Source organism: Podarcis pityusensis (assembly GCF_964106645.2).
Source record: "Podarcis pityusensis genome assembly, chromosome: 10".
NCBI classification, from domain to species: Eukaryota; Metazoa; Chordata; class Lepidosauria; order Squamata; family Lacertidae; genus Podarcis; species Podarcis pityusensis.
Genome location: NC_138035.1, coordinates 68,574,229 through 68,599,982, shown reverse-complemented (window position 1 = coordinate 68,599,982; position 25,754 = coordinate 68,574,229). Strand labels below are relative to the sequence as shown.

General features: G+C 41.3%; 1 protein-coding gene and 1 long non-coding RNA gene across 3 annotated transcripts in view; one reads left to right on the top strand and one right to left on the bottom strand.

Annotated features, from left to right (window-relative positions):
• LOC308486770 overlaps positions 1-11,510 on the top strand; it is a 36,635-nt gene extending 25,125 nt beyond the window's left edge. Inside the window, exons 3-4 of the long non-coding RNA XR_013991288.1 lie at positions 10,614-10,661; positions 11,392-11,510. This is a non-coding gene — a long non-coding RNA (uncharacterized lncRNA). The remainder of the gene's footprint in view (positions 1-10,613; positions 10,662-11,391) is intronic.
• NAMPT (nicotinamide phosphoribosyltransferase) lies at positions 362-24,829 on the bottom strand. 2 transcript variants are annotated; one of them, XM_081023720.1, is made up of 12 exons: positions 24,592-24,829; positions 17,787-17,962; positions 16,538-16,694; positions 14,406-14,509; positions 12,932-13,060; positions 11,556-11,714; positions 11,123-11,259; positions 9,126-9,351; positions 6,159-6,278; positions 4,766-4,906; positions 4,519-4,653; positions 362-3,627 (listed from the first exon to the last, which is right to left on the bottom strand). In XM_081023720.1, exons 2-12 carry the CDS (start codon positions 17,868-17,870, stop codon positions 3,514-3,516), a joined length of 1,506 nt encoding a protein of 501 aa, XP_080879846.1. In that variant the 5' UTR covers positions 17,871-17,962; positions 24,592-24,829; the 3' UTR covers positions 362-3,513. The 2 variants fall into 2 exon arrangements, with proteins under 2 accessions (XP_080879846.1, XP_080879847.1); XM_081023721.1 differs by lacking the exon at positions 17,787-17,962 and having other exon boundaries at positions 24,592-24,828.
• Between the last annotated feature and the right edge of the window lie 925 nt (positions 24,830-25,754).

The window sequence follows — 25,754 nt, the reverse complement described above, 5'->3', positions numbered from 1 at the left end:
TGATGTAGGATTTCACAGGGAAAAACATTCATTTTTGAGTTTACATCTCAGACAAGCGCTATATGAATCTAACACAGGTACAAATTTTTGGCTCTATGGAAGAAAAGACCATTTGAACCCAGGGCTGACTTCTGAAGGGACAGTGGCTCCAAAGTCGCACACTGAAGTCTTTATCAGAAGATGGCAGGGAATGAGCCTGGGACGTTTGTTATACAATGCACATTCTCTAGAAGAACTACAGCACGTTCGCAACTTGTGCTTGACAGAGAGGTTGAAGATGCTTAAAGCAGACATTTCCAAAGTCCTCAGCTTACTGTTTTGCTAGCTACACACCATTTTAGAAGTATAAAGCACCAACACAAATTTTTAAAAGTATTTTATTGAAATATTTGTGTTCCATCAAAAAGTGTGAGACTCAAGACACACCGTAGACCACTAGAAATCTTTAAGAACTGCATGTTTTAACCAGGTTATTTGGGTTACAGAAGGGATGGCCAGCTGGCAGGCTGTGGCATGGATGCAGAGAAAGTATGTGTCATCCTAGATGACCGTATCATTTTTTATTCAAGGTGCAGTGAGCAGGGGATGGGGACTGTTGCCCAGAGCGTTACAGACAATATATTGTATTGCTGTTCCTTATCAAGGCAGACAAAGGACCGCTGCTGATCTGGCAGATCTTTTAGGAAGCACATTCATGTTCAGCTTCTCGAGTCAGTGACCTCACACCATGCAAGCCAATGCGCTCCATACCTGTGAAGCCATTTAGTGCAGTGTGGTGCCAGTTTGATTATAGAACTTGACTCTCCACAATGGGTTCAGGTTGCATGTTAAAATAGATTGCAAGGCTTGGGAAATAAAGTGGCCAAGCAGAATACAGTGGCTGGCCATCCCTGGCTTACAGCATCACCCTTTCGTCTGTAAGTAATTTTTGACAAACAAAAAGAACAAGTCTGAAATAAAATCAAATAGCTATATGTTTTACTACTGGAACTAAAACTTTATTTCCATGTTTATTACATTTGTCTTTAATGCAAAGTACATTTTGACTAAAACACAGTATTTAGGTGAAGAATACTTACTCGGCTAAGTAGGTTAAGAAGGAATGTAAAACTAGAGAAAATTCTGTTTACTTTTTGAATTTTGGCAAACAATAAATACATCTCAAATCTTCCAAGGTGGATTCTTTGCTATAAAAAGATTTCATATCAATTTCATAATCATTCCTCTGAGAAAAAAATAGTCATAAAAATAATTTCTTATGTTAAATACAGGTTACAAATAAATTAAACACAAAGCTTCCCAACTGCCGTTTTTAAAAACAAGTACTGCACTACAATGAAATGGGAGCTAAAGATCAGAGTCCATACGATCCTAATTGATAAAAGCAAACCCAAACACACTGCTTGCTTTTGCATGGAAGAATTAGGATATTTAAGGTTCAAGCTCTGTAAAGTTGTATCCAACACCAAACTTACTTCACGTTTCAGGTGTCAACTGTCTTAACACTAAATCCTTGATGGTAAGAGCCCAGGATTTTCCAACTAGGATAGGTGAGGAAACCTAGTGTTTTACAAAGAGGGGGGAAACCACACACCTGCCCCTCCCAGAAATAATTAGAAATCAAACACCCAGGGAACGCAGGGTGCATAGAAGTATGCCTCTCCATTGCCCTCAAGTATAAAAATATCAGTCGAGAGACTTGCCAGGTTTCTTGTACCACGTATCACACAGATCTTTCCTAGGTACATTATGTGGAAGCTTAACCATGCTGACCTTTAATCAGTTTTGAACTTTTTCAGCCCAAGACAAGCTACTTCAGTTATCAGGGTAAGGACATTTCTAGGAGTGAAACTCACTGTTCAGAGTGCTAACCAAACCACTATTTCTGATAGCAATAACGTAGAAAACCTTCTAACACAAAATAGATCGGGACTGTGGAATTAAATATGTTCCATAGCAGGAATATTAAAATATGGCTTTTCAAGCATTTTAAAAAGTATATTATCTTTGTTTTCTCCATTATGTTAGAGCTCTTCTGAACCATTTCCCAGATAATTGTTTAAACCCACTTATGCGTCACCTATACAGTGATCCGAGATTTTATCCTTCACCAGAGCTAACAAACCAAAATTATATTGCTTCCTCTAGAAAGGCTGACAAATCCATGTCTTCTACCAACCTGAAGTATGGCTGTACACCTGAGAACTTGATACAGCATGCCACGTCATTCACCAACAGACTTGTTCTTTAGTAAGAAATTCAAAGCATGTGTAGAAAGTGAATCAAGTGCAGTCATGAAAAGAGTACCTTTCGTCACCTTTAGTATTTAAAATAGTTAACCTCTGCATAGTATCCCCTATAGGGGAGGCTACCAATGTAAAAGGAGTTTGCTAGTATAATGTTTTATTAAAGTTGTTCAACAAAAAAAATAGTTAAGACGTCTATACAAGTCAACATCCAGTCTGACAAAAAGGCAAAATCAAAGACCAAAATACAAAAAGTAAAAAAGTGCACAACTAAGACCAGTATTCTGCTTTTAGGTTTGTCACAATATATGTAAAAATAAACCCCGAAGTGTAGTTACTTTAATACATCACTTCCCTACCTGTCAATATTTTAGATATAAATATATGTTCCGTAGCAGAAGGAAATCCCTTAGAAGTTCTGCTGCCAGATCTCCTTCATGCTTACTTGGAAATGAGTTGCACTGATTTCAGATTCCAATATTCTTGGAATATTGAGGTGCATTTGGCAATCTCTGTTGCAGTAAGAAGTCCTTCCTCATTTGGCATTCCAGTTATATCGCCTACTGTCTAGCAAGTGTTTATGTGTTTATATATTCTCACAGCACCTCAGCAAGAACAGGAGGTTTCGCTGACCGGTAGCTACAATGAACAGCAAAGTCCCTTTCTCTGTGGGTTTTGAGGGAGCTATCCTGATTAAAACTTCCAAATAGTACAGTTGTCACAACAAAACTTAAGGCCATGTTTTATTTGCTGATCAATGGACACAAAGGCAATGTATTCCCCCCACCCCAAAATATTTCCTTGAAAGTCTGTGCTCATAAAAATCATGAAAAGTTGGAAAGACATTATAATTGTAACTTTTAAATATATTTTACACAATCTTGTTTGTACAAAAATACAAGGTAAATATAAACATAAAGCAATGATACTTTTATGCAGATCTGTTTTGTGGTATGTTGCTATATATATATATATTTATATGTATAAAAAGTCTCAGTTGTGTCTCATCAATGAGGAGTGCAATACCAGACTGAATACCAAAGGACTCCTAGAAGCACATATTTTACATTGCAAGTGTTTTCCCAACTCCATTTTTTTTCTAAAGGCTGGCAAAAATAAAGGAAAAGAAGAGAGAGGGCAGTGATGTCCATAAACCAACAAAATAATTTGGCTATAATGTGGCAAACAGAAACACACAGATCTGTACAAGAAATCATTAGCTATGCAGTACACAGTTGTTACACAAATACAAACATGGAATGAAACTTTAGTGAGATGCCTCTGTCAGTTCACTACTCTTCAGCTTGGCATTTTTTCTTACTTCATCAAACGAGTAGGACTTCGTTACTATTCCATTCTTAAACACTGTATGAAGGAGATCCTGCAAACAGACACCATTTTCTCTTAGTTTCAATAATAAAACAGTATTTGGCCTGTCAATGTCAAGGAGTCTGCTTTGGCAGATGAAGACCCTCAACTCAAGAGCGACACAGCTCATCATTCCAAACTCAGACACATATAAGCCAGGCTGGGAGGAATTTGAAGTCCCCCAGAGACAGGCAGGGAACATAGATTTTATTCTCTATATCTGTCTTTCAGACTGTTGCTTTTCTACCTACTTGTTTTTAAAGTTGGTTGATTTTATCTGTATTTTAATGAATATTTTGTATTTATGTAAACCACTTGGAATGTTGGTGTTGTTGTTAAGCAGTATATAAATCTGTTTGAATAAATGGAGAAAACATCTTACCTCTTTTAGCAGCTAACTGTGCCTAGGGCTTGAGAGTGGACAATTGTATGGACAATTAGCCCCTAAATGAACATTAATGTCTAACAGATTCTATTTCAAACTGGGCTCCTCAAACCTGGCAAAGTGTGCTTGCTTCAGCAGCACATAAACTCAAAACTTGGAGAAGCCACAGCTTTAACTCTGAGTTTATTAATTTACGTATCATGGTAATTATGATTTAAGTTAAAACCCATATTAAAATAGAACCATGGGCTGATTCACACACTTGTATGTCTTATCCCTTTACGGCTCTGTTAAAAACGTGAACTATTGCAACTGAAAATGATTGTCCTGGAATAGGCATTGGTTAATACTCAGGTTCTTCCTGGTGCTGATTGGTTCACACGTTCAAGTAATCACCTGATGCTACAATTAATGAACATCAACTGTATTCAGCATGCTATAAAAATTAAGTCGACAGATGGGACTATGCATGACTAACTTTTGATATTACCCTACATCAAGGGTTTAAGGCATACATACCTGCCCATATTCTTCAAGGTCTCCCTTGCCTTCTTCTAGCGTAACGAAGTCTCCATCAGGAGTCCTGTGTAAAGACAACCTGCCTTTCTTTGACCTTTTGTTGGGATCAGCTACAGGATCTTTAAACACGTTTACCTAAAATTTGGAATAAAAAGATGCTATGAGTAAAAGATGAGCACATTCACACTGAAGAATGAAATCAAGGCCCTTTTTTTTCTAATGTAAAATCTACATTTAAAGAACATACCCCAAGGCCGTTGGTTACCACATAACTGCATTTGAAGGAACAATTCAAGAGATCCCTAGTTATTTTCTGCAGTAAAGCTCCACCAGACCCAAATGAAATATTTTCAATGCTCCATTTATTTTGTTTCATTCCTTCCACCATCTAATAAGAAAGCAATAAAATAAAATTAAGAGGTGCACAAATAAGACATTTTTCCTATTAAGCATTTACCATGGTGTTTTTTTACAGACTAGTGTATATTATGGGAACAGGAACTTTAGACTATTTAAGGCTCAATGATACTTTGCAAACCCTCTGAAAATATTTCATGTAGTTACAGCAAACTGCTGCCAACAAATACCGTAATATGCATAAAAGTGCAATTAATTATCTTTGGGGAAAACAACTGCACTGGTAGGTAGGCATATTTTAAACACAAAGATACTGACTTTACAGCAACATGTGAGGATAAAAACACCATTTATTTTTCCAGCTGAAAGACAAACACTTGGACTTCACTTCCTCCCTTCCACTAAGGTTTGCTCACATGTTATTTCAGTTCAAGGTTAGATGGTGCTTTTGTATGCCAAGTGACAACTAGCAATGTTCATGCACTACAGCTGTTACTAATCTATCGAACCACAGAAACACACAAATGAGTGAGCAATTGATTTCTGTGGTTTAATGGTCCAAGAAATGCCTTTGAAAGCACAGATCAGCTCCTGCTCTATTTACACCTTCATAACTCTTTTCGCTCTCCAATTTCCCACACCCTATTTCATCTTCCTGTCTATACTGGGTACCACTATTAGAAGAGCCCCAGAGAAACTTCCAGGAGAATTGCCTGACCAGGTGCGCTCTCTCCTCACCTTCCAAAGGCTCTTCTGCTCCAGATAATCTGCATCTTTGGTGGCTTCCCTCCTTAGGCTGGGGGTGGGTCGCTATCGAGTGTTATCCTGAGATTAGGCAGCTCTCAGCTGTTTCAAGACATCTTCTTTCAAGGTAGTGTCTTTCACAGCACTGGATAGCCTTCAGTCTGAATACAGCTTTCAAAGGCTAGATGCAGCCAGTTAACAGCCGGCCAGATTTCTGCTTTCAATGGGATCCCTTGGCAGGGCAGGGGTATTTTTGGCATCGCATTAGAGGCCAGATAAAACTAAGCTGTGACATACAATCCTAAATCATAGAGTTGGAAGGGACCTGAGGGTCATCTAGTCCAACCCCCTGGTATCCTGGGTGGGCTCAGGCTAGCAACCATCTAGTCAGGCACACTGACCCATTTGGGAATGATATGAACGAAAACGTGAACAAAAACAAAGTTGTTAATCATTTCCCCCCGCTGAACATCTTATTTAATTGCTGTGTCAGAGAAGACACTGAAGAAGCAATCTACATATTAATAAAAAAGGCGCACCTCTTGTAATGTGTTGATATCTACACCATCTCCTTGAATAATTCTTAAGTAAGGGGGCAACACTTTATAGCCTTTTTCATTTTCTGTAATAGGGAACTTCCTTCCTAGAATCTCCAAAACCTGCAGAAAGCCAAATTAAACAATTAAGTCCATTACTCCATTGAATAAGCCAGTTAAGTCATACAAATATGTGTGCCTTGAGTCAAAATTTTATGCTTCAAGAAGGTGAACATAAAGGAACTCAGCCACTGTATTGAGGCCTACAACTCCCAAGGCTCAATCCCTGGTATCTCTAGGTAGAGCTAGGAATATTCCTTGTCAAGAAACCCGCTGCCATTCAGTGTGTGGAGAACACTGAACGAGATAGACCAATGCAAACGACTTGGTATAGGGAGGCCAGACTGTGATATTCTTAAAAGTAAACTAAGTTTGCGAGGTTGGATTTTTAGTACAGTCGTACCTTGTAAGTTGAACAGAATCCATTCCGTAAGTCTGTTTGACTTCAAAAACATTCGGAAACCAAGTGCGGCTTCTGATTGGCTGCAGGAAGCTCCTGCAGCCAATCGGAAGCTGCATAAGCCACGTCGGACATTCAGGTTCCAAAGAACGTTCGCAAACCGGAACACTCACTTCCAGGTTTGCTGCGTTCGAGAGCCAAAACGTTCAACTCCCAAGGCGTTTGGGATCCAAGGTACAACTGTAGAAAGCTTCCAAAAAGCGGTAGTCCTATTTACTTAGCATTAAGCCTTAACTACTCGTGTCTCTTGGCTGGAAAGTTAGTTGAAAATTTGTTATAGTAAGAAGTGTTCAAGTCTTATTGTTACCTTCTGCATAGCTGCCTGCTAAAGTCACTAGCTCATCCGAAGCCTTAATTTGAGATTTACGGCTCTATTTAATTACAAAATTGTTTGTGCCTACTCAGGTCTTTCCTCAGGTCTCAGTAATGCCTTAAAATTGTACAATATTCTGCCACTGGAACCTGTGCCAATTTAAACAAACCAGATATATTTGTATTTGTTTTTGTAGATAGCAGCAGCTGAGACATTTGTCATTGTTTATCAAGCACTCCATTGTGCTGGTAAACTGAAATCATTAACTTTTATTGGCGACGCAGCGGCACTATACAGTGTTGTTTTAAATTTCTGAAAGCCAAAGCTGGAATCCCCAAATTTCAGAAACTAGTCTGGAAGTCACCATTCTAAACTATTATCCTGGAAATAGTGATGTCACCCCCACCCCAAAATGCTGTTGTAATTATAATTGAGATGTGTCCTATGCAAAAGAACAAACTGATAGCTTAGAACTACTTCACTTAAATAATATGCTATCCTGCTACCATCCATGACGGTTCAGAAAGGAAGGGTTAGGACAATCAATTTATGTAAGAATGAAAAGACTCAGTGGTGCAACCTACTAGTCAAAACATATGTATTGCAAACAGTTTAGTTTTATGGGATTTTGATTTTATGGGGTTATGAATGTCTTTTTTAAAAATTTAAAAATTGCATAGCTAACAAAGAGAAAAAAATAAAAGGATTAAACAAATATAATACATACATATCATCAAGGATACACTAATAAATCAATACAATATATATTATTATAACATGTTCAAATAGTTATCCACACAAAACTGGTGTCTATATGAAATATGGCCACGACAGTGAGGTCCTCTGTTCACTACATGACACATCAGTATTATCTTTACAGTGGTACCTCGCAAGACGAATGCCTCTCAAGATGAAAAACTCACAAGACGAAAGAGTTTTTGGTTTTTTGAGTTGCTTCGCGAGACAAATTTCCCTATGGGCTTGCTTCGCAAGACGGAAACGTCTTGCAAGTTTGATTCCTTTTTCTTAAAACCGTTACAGTAATACAGGGTGCATTGCTTGAAGAGGTGCAGTTGCGACTTGACTTCGGGGAGCAACTCATAGCACGCGGTGTGGTAGCCTTTTTTGAGGTTTTTGGAGATTTTTTTGAAAAAATTGAAACCGTCCTTCGCAAGACGAAAAAACTCGCAGAACGAATTAATTTCGTCTTGCGAGGCACCACTGTACGTGCTCTTAGCAACCATAAGGGCTTGTGAAATTCACTTTCTGCACAGCCAAGTGCAAAGCCAAATGCCCGTTAGGTCACTGGTTCCCACGCATGGTCTGAATTGTCTTTCATTGGTGGCCTCATTCCTATGTCATGATCTGTATGACTTATTGGGACCATGCAAATATGCTTGCACTCACTGCGCTCCTTCGCAGTCCTTTTCTTTTTAGTCCTTTTAGCACAGAAAAGGCTTGAGCTATCGTTACAGGCTGTGGTTAAGGAAGAAAAGCCCTTAACCATGGTCCCAGGTTCAGAAGACACGCTAAGCCTAATCTTGACTTGGCCACTACACTGTGCTAAAAGCACTGGAAAGGAACAAAGGCAGGCATAGGCAAACTCAGCCCTCCAGATGTTTTGAGACTACAACTCCCATCATCTCTGACCAATGGTCCTGTTAGCTAGGGATGATGGGAGTTGTAGTCCCAAAACATCTGGAGGGCCAAGTTTGCCTGTGCCTGAACAAAGGGGTTGCCAGCTTCTCTCTGGAAGCCAACGTAGTATGCATGGTCCCAAGCATAATTTTGCTTGCCATAATGTGTGAACCAGGTCACTTTATGAATTTCAGGTTAACTATATGAGATGTTTAGGTCTTTCTATAGAAACTTAATATATGCCAGACACCAGTTTAATAAACGTCAGCATAGCTCATGAATATATTTAGATAGAGAAACTGAACAGATCCAACAAAAATTATCTGTATGCATAGCTAGTGAAGTCCAGATAGATATTTCTAAGTAATTTTAGATAAACGATTTTGTCAATCATACAGTTTTGTAACAGAGTAGAAATGGCATTAGACTAAAAGAAAAGGTCTTTCCCAAATAACTTCATTAAGTAAGTTTAAAAACTGAAGATTTTTTAAAGAATTACCTTTAGCACAGTGTCAAGAGGATTCCCTGAATCTGGCCTAATAATCAGTGGCGCTTCTGCACTTCTTGATTCAATTAAATGTCTTAAATCTTCACCCCATATCTTTTCACAAGCATTGTAAATGTCGTAACTGTCACTGACCACAGATACAGGCACTGAAGAAAATTGTGTCACAATGTGTTCAAAAGCATCTTTTTCGTGGTCTTTCCCCCAGGCTGTTATAGTACTGGAAGAACAGAAGAGATTTACTCATTTGATATTTAGTTGCCACGCTATGTTTTCCTTTTAGCATGCAGCAGACAACTCTAACCTATGCTAATACAAATGCAACCATTCCTTATCTTCACACTACTTTTTAACCAACCGACAGTACAGGTTTCAATCAGTGATGCTTTCTGGAGCACTACAAAGTTTATTCATGTTCTGCTTTCATTCATGTGGAACAATTTTTGCTGCCTAATTAAGCCCAATATCTTAACTGCTTCTTAGAAGTTCTTGGTTACTCCCAGGTTTGGCGGGCAGGTATCATGATAGCAGTAATAATGCTCACCTGATCAACTATATGCACACAAGCGAACATGGGGTACCAGCAGAATGTCAGACTACAGTCGTACCTCGGCAGTCAAACAGAATCTGTTCTGTAAGTCCGTTCGACTTCTGAAACGCCTGGAAACCAAGGCGTGGCTTCCAATTGTGCAGGCGCATCAGAAACATTAGCGGAAGCTGCACCGAATGTTTGGCTTCCCCCCAAAAAGTTCAAAAACCAGAACACTCACTTCTGGTTTTCAATCGTTCAGGAGCTGTAACGTTCAACTCCCCCAAGGCGTTCGGGAGCCGAGGTATGACTGTAATTGCTGGGACATTAAATCTGCACTTAATCCCAAGGGTGTAATCAGATTTCTCAGGAAGTGAGATCTTATGTATACTAAAGAACCATCTTATACAAAAACAGTTCCAAGGTCTACCAAGTATCTCTTAGACAGTTGAGTAGCAAAGAAAGTACCCAAATCATTAACATTTTAAAGACAGTGTAAGTAAGAAACAGAATATAAAAATCAAACTATATTCTTGCCAAAAGGTAATAAGGACTGTGTGTAGTAGAAAGGCACTGGAATTTACCACTGACTTCAGCAGCTCACATCAGCATGATTTTTAGGACAGTTATGTACCTGATCATACTGAGTTATCAACTTTATGGTACATTATTCCCCACGCTGCATTTCACCCATACACATTGAACAAAAGTGCAAGTATCAAATATTTAGGCACCCTGGTTTTTTCCAGCGCGACTTTTCTTTGAACGTTGCATACAAGTTATTCAATCTGTTCATACTGACCTATGAAACATGGTTATTAATGGGTTAAGGAGCACTTAGAATTGGGGGGGGGGGGACTGGGTTAAGCAGCACTGACTCATTTTGCTGTGCTATACATACTCAAACTTTCTGCTCTGGAACACTCCAAAAACCCAAGCTTTTTATATTGTAGTGGAAGCATTTGACAGCGATGGAAAAATTGGACATGCTGACAAAAGAGGTACTCAGTTTCTAATTAACTAAATATCAAGCTTGCCAATTATGACACATTAAATAATTATTCTAATAGTTATTGCTCAGATCACAAAAATATGGCAAGAACAAGCTGTAAAAACATGTTACATATTAAAGTTGCTGAATCAAACTTCTATCTTCCTGGGACCTGGTAACTAACTATTCAGGCAAGAATTTACTGACTAATTAAATAATGTAAAATCAGAGTCAAAAAGAAAATTGAATGCTACTACATTTGAACATATAAAACAAGCAGAATCAACAGCTATAATTGCTTGTCTGTAATTATCAACTTGTTAATGTACTGTTTAATAATTTGAGTTCAAGGTATGTGCTTCCTTTAAAAAAAAAAAAACAGGACACGTGGTCCTCAAAGATGCTGGAGGACCAGACCTTCAGCTAATCTGCACTTGATTTCCACATACAGTGCATCAAAGAAATAGATACCTGTGTTCTGCAGCTGGTACTGAATGGCCTGGCACAGGGTCTTTCGTTCCATAGTACTTCTTAATTAAACCAATTCCCGCTACTGTGTCAGTTCCTTTAAAGTTCACTAAATGTGCAGAGGCTCCTATTCCTGCAGTCTGAGAATAAGACACAATTATGAATTACAGGCATGCAAAACCAAAATAGCAATCACTAGAAGATTCCATTTCAGAGCAGAGTAACTCCACATTAATAAGTACTCTCTCTTCATTTGGTCTTAATATCTGCAGGACAATGTAAATAAGATATGAAGTGCCAGACTTATTGACTATTACTGAAGAATTTAAGGCTGCAAGAAGAAATACACATTATACAATGTAAGTTTATGGATTCCAATTTTAGAAAGAAAAAAAGATAATATGTAATTTCAATACATTTTTTAAAATAGCATTACCTCTTGCGAAGAGACTCCTCTGTAACCGAAATCATGTAGTTTGTACTCCAGACCTTCTAAACTGCCTGAGGTTTCTAGCAGATATTTTGCTAAGATTTTCTTTTGTTCTCTGGAGTTTGTGGCCACTGTGATGGGATACCATGACTGAACAAGAATAGTCTATAAAGATGAAAAATGTTTCATGCGTAAGTGTGAAGATACCCACTCCTAGATACAATAGGGAAAATGAACCTTTCCACTAAATGGAAACTACAATACAGAATCAAATTAGATATGGCGGGTAGTTTTCATATATGCACAAAGGTAATTCAGGTTTCTATTGGCGCTTTCCAAGTTTGAAAATTCTCTTGAAGTATTAAAGGTTTTCAAACCCATACAAATACATTTAAGAAGTAATTACAGAAATACAAATATTTCATCTGTGGAGAAATAAGCACGACTGGGCTTAATTTTCACTGAGTTTGGGAGGGGGAAAGGATGGCATAAGATGGTGGTTGTGATAGGAGCCTAGTAAGTCATGGAAAACTCAAGGCTCTATTTCTACAATGTGCTTTATGTGGAGCTCACCCTTGTATCTGGTCTGGAAGTTGCAGCTACTGGCAACTCCACTTCAAATGCTGAGGTCTTCTGGTGGGGCATTTTTGGTGCTCCCCGTGACCCTGAGGTTCATCTGGCCTTTATAAGGAACTGGCCTTTAGCGTGGCATGTCCTGCCCTGTGAAACTCCTTGCCAATACAGGTTCAGCAGGAATCACCCCTGCTTGCTTTCAGACATCTTCTGAAAACTTTTATTTATACAGGCCTTCCAAACCTGATTTTCTTTGCCAACCAGCTTTTACAGATGTGCTTGATATAGTTTTAGCATAAGTGTGCTTTAGCATAAAGAGATGGGGGGAAATAGTGACACTCTTAAAGAACCAGTTGCCCTTTGGGGACAGAAGGGAGAGGTGGAACCATGCACACAGCTTGACAAGAGGCCTGTCCACAGCATAGGCTCTCTTCTGCATAAAAGATGCCTTGGCACCACTTTATACCAAACAGGGCACACATGGCTTCAATCTTAAAACTCATAGCCCTAGGAAACTTGATTAATCAGCTTGTGGGCCAATCAGTAAGAAATACAAGCCGCCTTACATACATCTGGGAAAAAGAGACCCATGCAAAGGAATAAGCCAATGCCTTTTGAGTGTAGTCTAAAAGCACATGGAACGCAGTACAATTAGCACAAGTTGTATTTAATTATGTGTTTCCTCATATCAAAGGGCAGACTGACGTCATTAAACGATAGATTCAAATATATGATCAGGGCATGTTGAAAATATAGCAAATTAGCTAGAAAGTTATCATCAATCACAGAGATATTTTTTCATTAATTACCTCGATCCAGTTTGTGAGCCAGTAACAGTCTGGATCGGTGTTTTCAACAGTGAAGAGCACATTCCCCCTGGGAACGACACTGCCCTCAGGAACAGCCTTGACTTCTATGGGAAGACAACCTTCGTACTTCTGTAAACAGATACAATAATTATTAGGAAAGGGGGTTGAAGATTTTTTCATTGGGTGAAAAATAGGTTTTGTATCCATGAATATTTTTTTATTTGACAGTATATTCCTTTAAATGGGGGTTAATCAAAGTACAAAGCTACACAACTTCCAAATTTGATTCAAAAAACACTACTTCTTCTTTTTTCAGTTACAATGCTTATAATTGATTTAACTTAAATTTAGCAAAGCTTAGCTCACATGCAAAACTTGTGCATGAGTCACAGTGCCTCTTTAAAACAAGTGATTTCACAAGGGAATTTAAGGCTGTACCTTCAAACTGTGGGGTAAGCTTCCTTAGAAGGGCACCGACAAATTGCTGGTGCATCAACATGTTGCCCAGTTTCAACTCACCTCTGAATTTAAATTAATATAATATTGTAAAAAACAACTGGTTTTCAGTCAAAAGGAATAGAACAAGATTATAATGCTCTTTCCAAATGTGTCGTTTTCAATTCTATATGGATTCCCCCCCCCCAAAAAAAAACCCCAAGCCCAATTCCCACATATTTTTGTGTGCAGTAACAACTCCCAGTAAAGGATAGGCATTGCTTTGCTCTATGAACTATTAAAAAACCCAAAACCCACAAAAACCAATACCAACAAAGTACTGCATTTTTCGCTCTATAGGACGCACTTTTTCCCTCCTAAAAAGCAAGGGAAAATTTGTGTGCGCCCTATGGAGCGAATGCAGGAGGGGAGGCAGGCGGGAAAAGCCCCCAAGAGCCGCACACAAGCTCCGTCGCTCTTGCGGGCTTTTCCCCAGGAGGGGGAAGGGACTGACTGGCCGCATCAGTCCCTTCTCCCACCTCGTAGAAAAGCCCACAGGAGCCACGCACCCTTTAAAGAGCGTGCGGCTTCTACGGGCTTTTGTGAGAGGTGAGGGAATTCCCCCACCTCCCAGAAAAGCCAGGAGAAGCCGCGCGCTCTTTAAAGGGGTTGCGAGGCTTCTGCAGGCTTTTGCGAGAGGTGAGGGAATCCCCCCACCTCCCAGAAAAGCCAGGAGAAGCTGTGCAGCCCTTTTAAAGAGCGTGCGGCTTCTGCCGGTTTTGCGGGAGGTGGGGAAGAAGGTCTGGGAAAAGCGCCCAGGCTGCCTGCAGCCTGTCCGCTGCTCCCAGAGCTGGGGGGGGGGGATCATATTTTTTTCCTTGATTTCCCCCTCTGAAAACTAGGTGCGCCCTATGGTCGGGTGCGCCCTATGGAGCGAATAATACGGTAGCTATGCTATTCCTATCAAACTGAAGAAGCTAAGCATCTGTCAGCAGATAATATTTGGCAGTTTAGTGTGTTTGTGTCTTCACATTTTTACCTCAAGGATGTAGTTCCACCCAGTTTCGTTGAAGACATCATCCTGAAAATGTTCCTTGTATACCTCTTTGGCTTCCTGGATTTTCTCTTTGGTTACCACTTTGCCTATGGTGAAAATTTTTAAAAGATTTATAACAATTTCAAAAAAAGAAAATACTGAATCATAAGAATATGTTCTAAAAGTTGGTTGGGCATTGCCATTTATTGTTTTATGGAAGTCCTGAAGGGAAACAAACTAGCCAAACTATGCAAAAATTGTGATTTCTTGGCCACGGCTAGTGCCGTTCTCTCTAGGACCGTACAGGCTTGCGGTCCTATACCACTTACCTGAATGCAACCCTATTAAATCAATGGAGCAGGTCTGAGTAGACATGCAAAGGGTTGCATTGTTGGGCTGCTGCTGGGAGAAGACCTGATGAAATTGGTAGGATATATGTCCAAGTAAACGTGCCACAGATTGGGCTGGGTGCATCCAGATTGTAAACACTACTTACTCAACAACAGATTCCATTGCTTAAAGTGCAATTTAATTTCAAATGAATGATTTACAATTAGGGCATAGAGTAAATCAAATAGCCAGTTAATGTACCAGCAAAAATAGCATGCTTATCTCGACCCATTGGCTGTAATCAGATGAGCCTGACAGCGATTTCATGTACTCGAATGAAAGTTGCAGTTGTCACATAGTAAATCTTAGATTACCATTCCAATCCATGGCAAACAGAAAGCTTTTCCTTCAGATTGGGTCTCTGGACACTATGCTGATCAATATAAATCAAGAAAATGACGACCTGGTTGAATGCCAATGACAAAATGATGACCCTAACCCAGGTTATAGAGATATATATTATCATCGCTGTACTTGCAGAAGCTGTTATGATAAACCAGACAGCTCCACATGTAAATAAAAAAATAAATAATAATAATTTATTTATACCCCATCCATCTGGCTTGGTTTCCCCAGCCACTCTGGGTGACTTCCAGCAGTATATTAAAAACACAGTAAAAGATCAAACATTAAAAACTTCCCTAAACAGGGCTGCCTTCAGATGTCTTCTAAAAGTCAGATAGTTGTTTATTTCTTTGACATCTGGTGGGAGGGCATTTCACAGGGTGGGTGCCACTACCGAGAAGGCCTTCTGCCTGGTTCGCTGTAACTTCACTTCTCGCAGTGAGGGAACCGCCAGAAGGCCCTCAGAGCTTGACCTCAGTGACCGGGCAGAACGATGGGGGTGGAGACGCTTCTTCAGGTATACTGGGCTGAGGCCACTTAGGGCTTTAAAAGTCAGCACCAGCACTTTGAATTGTGCCTGGGAACTAATGTAGGTCCTTCAGGAACGGTGTTATCTGGTCTCAGCGGCCACTCCCAGTCACCAGTCTAGCTGGTGTAAAGTATTGGAAGAATTATTACATTATGGAAGAATGTAAAGTACTTCCATAAAATGCTTTTCCAAGTTACACTATCATATTTGGGGATAATTTTTAAAATTAGATTCTGTGCAAAGATTGTGTATGCCACTTTCTTACCAAACATATAAATAAAAACAGTAAATTGAAGAAATTGCAGCATTTACTGAGGCCATACCTTTCAGCTTATAAGGCCAAAGGCCATCTCTCTTAAATAAAACGTCTTTGCCTGCTGCTGAAAGGTCAGCAGAGAATGAGCATTTGATTTTATCAACATTTTTTAATAAATATGTTGTAGAGTCATAGAACTGCACAGTTGGAAAGGACCTTGTCCAACCCCCAGCTATGTAGGAATCTCAACTAAAGGATCCATGGCACATGGCCATTCAACCTCTGCTTAAAAACCTCCAAGGAAACAGAGTTCACCGCCTTCTGAGGGAGAGGCTTCCACAGTCTAACAGCTCTTACTCTCAGAAAGTTCTTCCTGGCCCCTGAGGGGTGGGGAAAACAACAATAGGATCCAGTGACCACATCCAGTTGCCCACCCCTGACTTAAGTCTTAAATTAAGTCAACCATTAGAGTATCAAACAATATTACCCTTTGATAGTTATTTTATCATGAATGAAGACATCTTCATAGCTGCTCCTGCTTAAAGGATCCACGAAAAAAGTTGTGAAGTTAAAGAATGGATGAGTAATTTTATTTAAAATTCCAACATGAAATACCTTTTAAGTATTTATTAAGAATGTACTGCAACCCGTAAAAAACCGTTTCCTCATATTTCACCTTCCTGAATTTAGAGTTTTCTGTCTTCTTTTCACGACATTCGAAGTAGGAATAAACTTTGCTTGTATTGGGTGGATATTGTTTATAATGTGTCACCTAAAATGAGAAAAACCTGGGTAAGAAAACATTTCACCACATACAAAATGGTTATCCAAACAAGCTTTGACAGTGCCACACACATTGTAGTGAGGATCACTTTCACCCTTCCACCTCCAGCTCAGCCTGGCAAGCTTGAAGTAGTTCAGCTTTTCCAGGATTTGGAAAACAAGGAGCAGTTTAGCACTCTGCTTCTCTTGTAGCATATCGAACAGACGATTTCCAACCAGACATCCCTTTGTCTGTCCAGTTTTCAGCTGACCAAGCAAAAATGTCCATTACTATATTACCTATGGGGTTCCTTTTCTACCTTGCTTATCTAACAACTTTTCCATAACTGAGAAGTGAAACTGACCAGAATTCTGAACAAATGTGAAAAGCGACATGTTTGGTTAATTTTTGCTTAGGGGCTCCAGTGTCAAACCTAGTATAGGAGCCTGACTTTAGAGGTGTCAGTGATCTGCAATGTCTGTGATCTGCAGTATTTTTGCTATCCATATTAGAAGTTTTCCTTCAAGCACAAACCAAATGTTTGCTTGCAACCAGTAATTCTGGTGGAACATCCGTATGATCTCAACACCCACCACCATGTGCAGTTGCGTGATTTTTACTTGCATAGCAATTATAAAGTGCTTTGTCTTGTCTATAAACAAGCTCTTTTTAAACTTCACCTGTCAATCGTGTGCTTCCTGGGGAAATTGCACAGCTACACATAAGAACTCCATATAAGCAGGGGAAGAAAGATTAACCAAATTTTATTGTCCACATTAGTGACACCACTGGTAATGAATGACATGGTACAGAATATTTTCCCCCTCAATTGCAACAATGTTATAAGTGGTTATAAAATTACGGGAAGCTTAAGAAAAAACAAGAGCTTTGATTGATACTTTAATCAACACAGTTTTCAATAAATGACTCTGCTAACGTTCTATTGAAACTAAAACAAATCTATAATAAGACATGAAAATGGGATAATTTTACACATAGAACATCATTTTGATGGACCTCTTCTGAGAAAGATTTCCCAGCTTACTTTAAAATATGTACTTCTGACATTTTCAAGATAAAAGCATTTTATTTTTCCCTTACCTGCAAACTAAAGCTGTAGATTAAAAGATTTTTAAAAGTCAAATTTCCTTTCCACCATTTATGCTTTTTTTTATTTTTTTGCATTTCTCTCAGGTTGGGAAATGAATTAGACTGGTCAGTTTCACTCTCTGTTTCTGACACACCAGCACAATGCTGTAATATTTGGGTTTCCAACACTGCAAGGGAATGTTTGATAATGGTAAAAAAAAATATTAATATAGTGAAAATATTTTCAGTCAGATTTTTTAATTCTAAAAATCCTAAATTTGAATGACTGGCGTATTACAATGTGTAAACAACTTCATAATTTTAGAGTTAATTTAAGCAAACCACTCTAAAGAGTTTGATTTAGCCCTACAAGCAGGACACCAATTTATTAAACAAACAAAATGGGGAATTATTTTGTTCCGTCATCTCCAAAGGTAGCCTTTGCTACAACAATTGGTTGAATTGCAGTCCACAGCTAACACCAGCAACCTTTCTCTGAAATAACAGATCAGAAGGTTTGTTGGAATGCTATTAAAAGTTTTAAGAATTCCACAAGGTCTGGAATTTTTTGTTTAGTGCCATATTTGAAGATTAAATGTCACATCCAGGTCTTACTCTAAGGAATATGCCTAAACTGAAAACACTTGATAAGAAAGCTCTTTCACTACATTCTATGGTTCACATATCACATTAAATCATGGCGCTGCTTACATGTTCCTCACACATCCCATAGACCATGGTGCTACTCAAAAGTAACCACTCCTGCTGCCTTCACACCTTGAACAAAGCATCTTGTTGAATCATCTGAACCCAGGCTAAGTGTATGTTTCTGTCAAATAAACCACAGAGTAGTGAGCCAGGACCAAACTGGTTTGACACTCATGTACGTTTGCAGAGAAACAAACTATGAGCTTGGGTATGGACCACCAAAGCCAGACTCTGCTTTGTTTCATAAGCAGCACAGAGGCGGCAGGAGCTGAGGACTAACATGGGAGCTTTGGAGCACCTTCCTTTGAATGTATGGTTTAGTGTGATGCTCGAACCAAGCCTATCTTTGCTTGAAAAACTGAATGTCCACACACTACAGCATAGATGTTTTCTGGATAGCAAACAGTATCTTTTTGGATTTAGTTTTCTGATCTGGGAGCTACTATGTTCACTTTTAAAGCTTTCATCCTAAACTTACTTGAACTATGTAAAGTGATATGGAACCTATCAGGACTAAAAACATATGAATATTTTTAAAAGCTTTCCAAAACTCTGCAAAAACTCTGATTAAACACTTTTTCAGGCAGGACTATGTACGCCTGCACATTGTTCTCTGAACTAGACAGCATTCCAGTTGCAGAATCTAGAAGAGTGTTTTTAGTGCAAAAACAGACAGGAACTCCGCAAATTAAAGCCTGGATGCCTAGTAAAATTAGCTCCATATCAAGGGAGTTTCCTTGAATGTGAATAGAAGTATTTTTCAGTCTGGAATGTGATGCCAAATAATGAGCACTATGCAGCTTATATTAAAAGCTTCATGGCACCGATCATTATGCAATACTACGAATGGTTAAAACAGGTTATAATCAAGAACGAGGTGGGTAGTAAAATACATATATTTCATATATATCTATATTTCAAGGATCAGGGGCGATGAAATGTCTTTTCAGTGTACAACACAAACTATACAATTAAGGTGACAGTCACAGACAATTCCACTGCTTAGGGCCTGCCACAGGCTATCTGAACTGTTTCCATTCTAGCTGGTTGTTTTAAGAACTGTAACTTTCAGAACGTTTTCGTGAGCTTACTTTTTCTCTCTTCCCTCCCCAACCGCTTTCCCTTGTATGTCACATCTTTCAGACTGTCATTTTGAAGGCAGATACTATTTTCCTGGGGCGCGGGTGCCGCTGTGGGTAAAACCTCAGTGCCTAGGACTTGCCGATCGTATGGTCGGCGGTTCGAATCCCCGTGGTGGGGTAAGCTCCCGTTGTTTGGTCCCAGCTCCTGCCCACCTAGCAGTTCGAAAGCACCCCTAAGTGCAAGTAGATAAATAGGTACCGCTTTATAGCGGGAAGGTAAACGGCGTTTCCGTGCGCTGCGCTGGCTCGCCAGAGCAGCTTCGTCACGCTGGCCACGTGACCCGGAAGTGTCCTCGGACAGCGCTGGCTCCCGGCCTCTTAAGTGAGATGAGCACACAACCCCAGAGTCGGTCACGACTGGCCCGTACGGGCAGGGGTACCTTTACCTTTTTACTATTTTCCTACTGATCTTCGTAAGCCACTCTGGAACCCTTTATAGCAAAAGATTGGGGCAAACATGTTTCAAATAAATAATAAATGTGCTGCTGTATGCCAGTGAGTTGGTTTAACCCAAACTACAAAATTTTATAAATCCTGGGAAATTAAGGTCATCTGTAATCAGGTAATGTGTTTAGTTTAGTGTCTTATATTTCCTGTGAATCACAATCACTTATTTGCATCAACAAAGTCTCCATATTAAAAGGAAAAGCATTCTAATCAGATGAGCAAGATGTCTCACAAATGCTCTTCCAAGGGAACACAGCGCCAAACTTTGTGTTCTTATCCACCCAACACTTATGCGGCTTCCCTTCCAAAGTATTTGAAAGGTCCAGCTAGTGGAGAACATGGCAGCTTCTCTGTTCAACTGGGAAAAGGCACCGTGAACGTTAACGCCTGCTTTGTGTTAACCACAATGGCAACCCATTAGTTTTCTGGCGCAATGCAAGTGTTTTAACCCACAGCTAAAGACTTTGCACAGTCTTCCCACCCATTAAAATGGAAGTCCTGTTCTGAGTGCTAGTGACTTGGAGCAGGGCCTTCACAGTGGCAGGTCTGGTTTTGCGGCAATCTCTTGTTAAAGGAGTTCAACCAACATCCTTGCTTGACTTTCAGTGATGAACTTAACATGTTTGCTTAAGTTTTCTGTAGGAATTTAAAAGACTGCCAGTGTGGTATAGTGGTTAAAATGTAGGACTAGAAGCTGGAAGACCAGGATTCAAATTCCCACTTGGCCATGAAGTGCGCTGGGTGACACTGGGCCAGTCATCACTCTCAGCCTAGCCTATCTGATCTCAACTACCTCACCAGGTTAAAGGAAGAGGGAGAGAACTATGTACACCATCATCTTGAGCTCTTGGAGGAAAAGGTGGAATGTAAATGTAATAAATAATAAACTTGGATAAGCTTACTTTTAAATTTTAAGCAACTCCAAGAACATCTATAAAGTGTTTTTTTATAGATCTTCTTCAGATCCCTCTAAAACATTTATCACCTCATATTAGCTGCATGTTGCCTTCCCAGTGTAAAAATTTAGACTGTAAGGTCCATAGGGCAACCATTTGTTTGGGGTTTTTTTGTTTATGGCACACCGACATTAATTTTTAATCGTCCCTATATACTGGTACATGTACCCAGGTTAAAATGCCAATTGCCTCTATTTTGCCTTTCAGGCAGCACGTTTTTTAAAATGATCAGCACACATGCACTCTACAAGTTTCTTAGCCTCCATCCAAAGGTCTGTACAAATGAAATGTCTTTGGTGATAAATCTTCACTAGTGCATATACACAGAAATTCTCTAATTTGAATGTCTATGCCATTTTCACATTTCTTCATTCATAAGCCCACACCATTTCCACATTCTACATTTTAGACAAATGTGCATGAAAATTCATGTTAAACAGCTATTTAAATACACATGTTCAAATGTGTTATCTTCAAATAGATTTCTAAACCAATTTTCTATTAAAAAGAGCATTTTTTTGTGCTGAAAACTTTGTCAGAAACATTCAGAAAGTGCAAACGCTGGTGGATAACTAAGTTCCAGTCAGCTGTGGGGGTGCAGATCAGGTCACCTCAGATCAGAATTCAAAATTCCCTAAGCATCAGCACACACACACACACACACACACACACACGTGATGGTACTGCTTCCCTTCCATCCTTGATTCATAACTATCTCCCTCTCTAGATAGTAGAGGCTGACGAATCTGTCTGAACTGCAATTAGGTCTGCTATAAATAAAATCAGCGGGACGCAGGTGGCGCTGTTGGTTAAACCACAGAGCCTAGGACTTGCCGATCAGAAGGTCAGCGGTTCGAATCCCCGCGACGGGGAGCTGCTCAGTCCCTGCTCCTGCCCACCTAGCAGTTCAAAAGCACGTCAAATTGCAAGTAGATAAATAGATACCACTCTGGCAGGAAGGTAAACGGCATTTCCGTGTGCTGCTCTGGTTCGCCAGAGGCGGCTTAGTCATGCTGGCCACATGACCCGGAAGCTGTACGCCGGCTCCCTCGGTCAATAAAGCGAGATGAGCGCCACAACCCCAGCAACCAAGAATTCCATGCAGGCAAGTGATCAGGCTGGTGGAGGTTGGAGGGATCTGTCCATCACTCCTTCAGCAATTCACTTGGGAGTGGGCATTTTTTACTGGCAGTCTGTGTTTCTATGCTGGTTACTGGTGAAAGGCTCTCCTTCCTTCAGGGTCAGCATGGAAAGAAGGCTACTAGACTCTTAGCAGTAACCAGTGTAGGGCTTTGTACAATGCTATTGAAGATTGCTAAGGCAAGGATTACAGGGGTACTGTAAGTAAACAAGACTAGTCCATTCAAATCTAGTCTTCACTCTGAATTCAGTAGATGCCCACAGGCATCTAGCTGCCTCTCTCTTTTGAGTCCAGCTGCAATCTGGGGGCCTAGAAATACTGACTTACCTTTGCTGGTTGCTGGTAAGGATTACAGCTAAATACAGATGACATGCTTTGAACGCTTGAAAGCACGATTTAAACAACCTTTGCTATTTGATACTATAGTAGCATAAGGCTCTCTCTGAATTGCTTTCATTTACTGTTAAATGACAAAGTCTCTTGGGCAAAGATTAGGAGACTCCTTATACATAACAGAAGGATCTCTTTCACTGCTATTCCCGTAAAAGCTAGTCATTGTTTCTAGCAGGGCACAATCTAGCAATTAAGGCTGCAATCCTATACTCACTGACCTATGAGGTTGCACTTAACTCAATGTGGTTTAGTTCTGAGTAGACATGTAAAGGATTACATTGCAAATTACACTGATATCTGCCTGCAGCAGGTAAATCACTACAGCAAATCTGAATCAAATGCATCATTTGAAATTATAATTTTAAGCCAATTATTTATTTTAATTCCATAAATTGGTCATAGTTTCCTGCAAGGAAGAACTTTCCCCTGAAATCAATGTGACTATTTTAATGCTTTTATCATCAGTAACAACTGTATGACTGGTTTAATGGTTTCAGTTTCACAATGCTTGATCTACCACCATATACAGTTCCAAGTTTTTAAAGACTGACAAATGTGTAACAGAATTAAACTTTGGGTAGTACTATCACTACTGTAATTATAATCCAACCATTTATGCACCAAAGGCAGGTCTTGCTAAGAAACAAATATATGTATGCTGAAGGATAGCTAAACCAGTAATGAGTCCAAACGAAAACCCTGTGATTTAAAATCTTGCCGGAAGAGCTTAACTTCCTTATCTGTTCTCATTAACCTCCTCTTTTTTGTTTTTCTACAACACTGTACTGCTGTTGTAACAGTTAGGAAATACCAAAAGTATAGGAAATACCAATAGTATAAGTGACGCTTTCAGAGCTGTTAAGTTCTGTACAGATGAGTAGCTAGAATCTACTATCTTGATAAAAAGCAAACAGCATGCTTACTTTGATCAGGTTCTTTCCCAAACAGAAACCTGGTACTTCTACTATCAGATAAGTGTTAAGTCAGTTTGCCTGCAAAGATTACCTTTCCTCAGAAACACTCCCTTTCCTGCCACCAGAGAACTAAAATTAGCGCTTCCCACAAGTCTAGTAAGTGAAGGAGGCAGGTGTTTCACTATCATTGCATTCCCCCTGCAAGAATTTGGAAGTGAGATGAAAGAGCCAAGTGCAGTAGGAGTTACAGTGGGGAGGCATCTCCTCCATGCCACAGGTGTCACTTTCTATCTTGCCCCATTTTCTCTCTCTGCCCTTGCCTATTACTAGAAGCTTCTCAGCATAAAGCATAAAGGCAGAAGGAGTAAAGCCACTGTCTCCTGCCCACCCTCCACCTATGTCAGCATGTGTGGATGATAAACCTCCGGGCTCCATTTTTTGGCCAAGCCAGTAAGGATATGAGAGGGAGAGATGTTGCTCCCTCCCTTCTCCCTTAAAATTATACCTTAAAATTCACTGTCGCTCCCTCCCTTCTCCCTTAAAATTATATACCACTTGACACATTCAATGGGGTGGATAGGAGGGAACAGCCCCCCCCCCGCCGGACTCCAATGTCCAGACCAAGCCATCAGAGCTGACAATTGTGCCCTCAAGAAACAAAACAGCCCCTTGCAGGCGAGCTACCAAGTGTACAAAGGACCGCAAGCTTCAGCCTGCGCTTTGCTTTGCATTGCATAAACCAAGGCGAGCCCGATGAAAGAGCGCGCGCAGGAGAGAAGGGCAAAGGCCAAGCGGGGCGGCTTTCCCACCCCCTCACAGCCTCCTGCATGGGGGCATGGCCTGCGAGCCGCCCCACACGTAGCTCCGGGCCCCCCCTCGCCATGCAGGCAGCCCCAGCCCCGTCCTGGCCCGGTGCCTGGCCTGGCGAGGGCGGGGTGCGAGGCAGGAACACGAAACAGAAAGGAGCCTGGAAGGAGGGGGGGGGAGAAGCCCAAGGCAGCGGGGGAGCCCAGCCAGCCTCCCTCCCGAAGGGGCCACAGGGGAGCCCCTCGCCCGCCCGCCCGCCCGCCTGCCCGGCCTCCCCCTCCCGCCCCAGACCCTCCTCTCTCCCCCAACCTTGTAGGAGTCGGTGGCCAGGAGAATGTTGAACTCGGCTCCCCCCGCCGCACTTTCCATGTTGCTCGGGGGCTGAGGACGGAGAAGCACGACGACCCCGCGAGCCGCTGAATGGGGAAGGAGGACGCAGAGCAGGGGCTTCGCCGCGAGGCAGGCAGGCTGACTGCCACTGGCTGACTGACTCTCTCTCTCTCGCTGCCCGCTGCCAAGCGCCTCAGGGGGCAGCCGGGCGGCGGGGCGGGGCCACGACGTCACGGAGGGCCGAGGGACCGCCCCGCCGCCGCCATCCCCGCCCTGGATTGGACGCCGTCCCCAGAGTGGCGGGAGGGACGGTACAGATAAAGAGCTGTGAGGTCACGGCGAGGAGGAGGCGGGGCTTTTCGGCGTCTCCGTCAATTGGTTCCGCAACCTCGGCAGCGGAGGGCGCCGTGGGGTTGGTGGAGTGCCGGAGACGTCGCACGACGGGCAGCGCGCGCGCGTTCTCCCCTCGTCCTCCACTGGATTCAGGAATTGACGTCACAGGGGCTCGCGCTCCGCTTTGCGTCCCTCCGATTGGGCGGCGCGGTGGGCTTAGCGGGCGAAGGACTGGAGGGAAGGAGGGCGGGCGTGAGGCGGCGCTCGACGCAGATGGCGAAGGTTGCGGGAGACGAGAGAGAGAAAAGGATCTACGCGCATGCGCGGCAAGCGGCCGCCTGGGCTACGCTTTCGATTCTCCTCAGCTCACGGGCGGAATTTGCTGAGGCGTCTGAGGGGAATGGAAAGCGAACCTGGAGCGCGAAGGGACATTCCTCCCCTCCGCACCCTCGTGGGCTCTGAGTTTCCTGGAAGCGGCTGGGATTCCCTTAAATCGCCTCAGGGGACGCCACAAGATTGTTTGTAGGGCTTGATTTGGCCCTGAACCAAATATATTTTTAAACCTCTCGGCTTTCAATGGTGCTTTGTGATCGTGCTTGGGGGTTGCGTTTAAAAATAAAAAAAACCGAACGGTCCAGGTGCAAGTTCTGCTATGTCCAAAGGCACTTGTCTACTCGAGAGTAGACCTCACTAAATTCAGTAGGGTTTACTGCCAGTGAAGTGAGCAGAAAATGGCAGCCTCGGCGCGACACTATAAAGTCCTAACGTTTCCAACTATAACCTCCATAAAATGTGCTCTGGGGAAACGT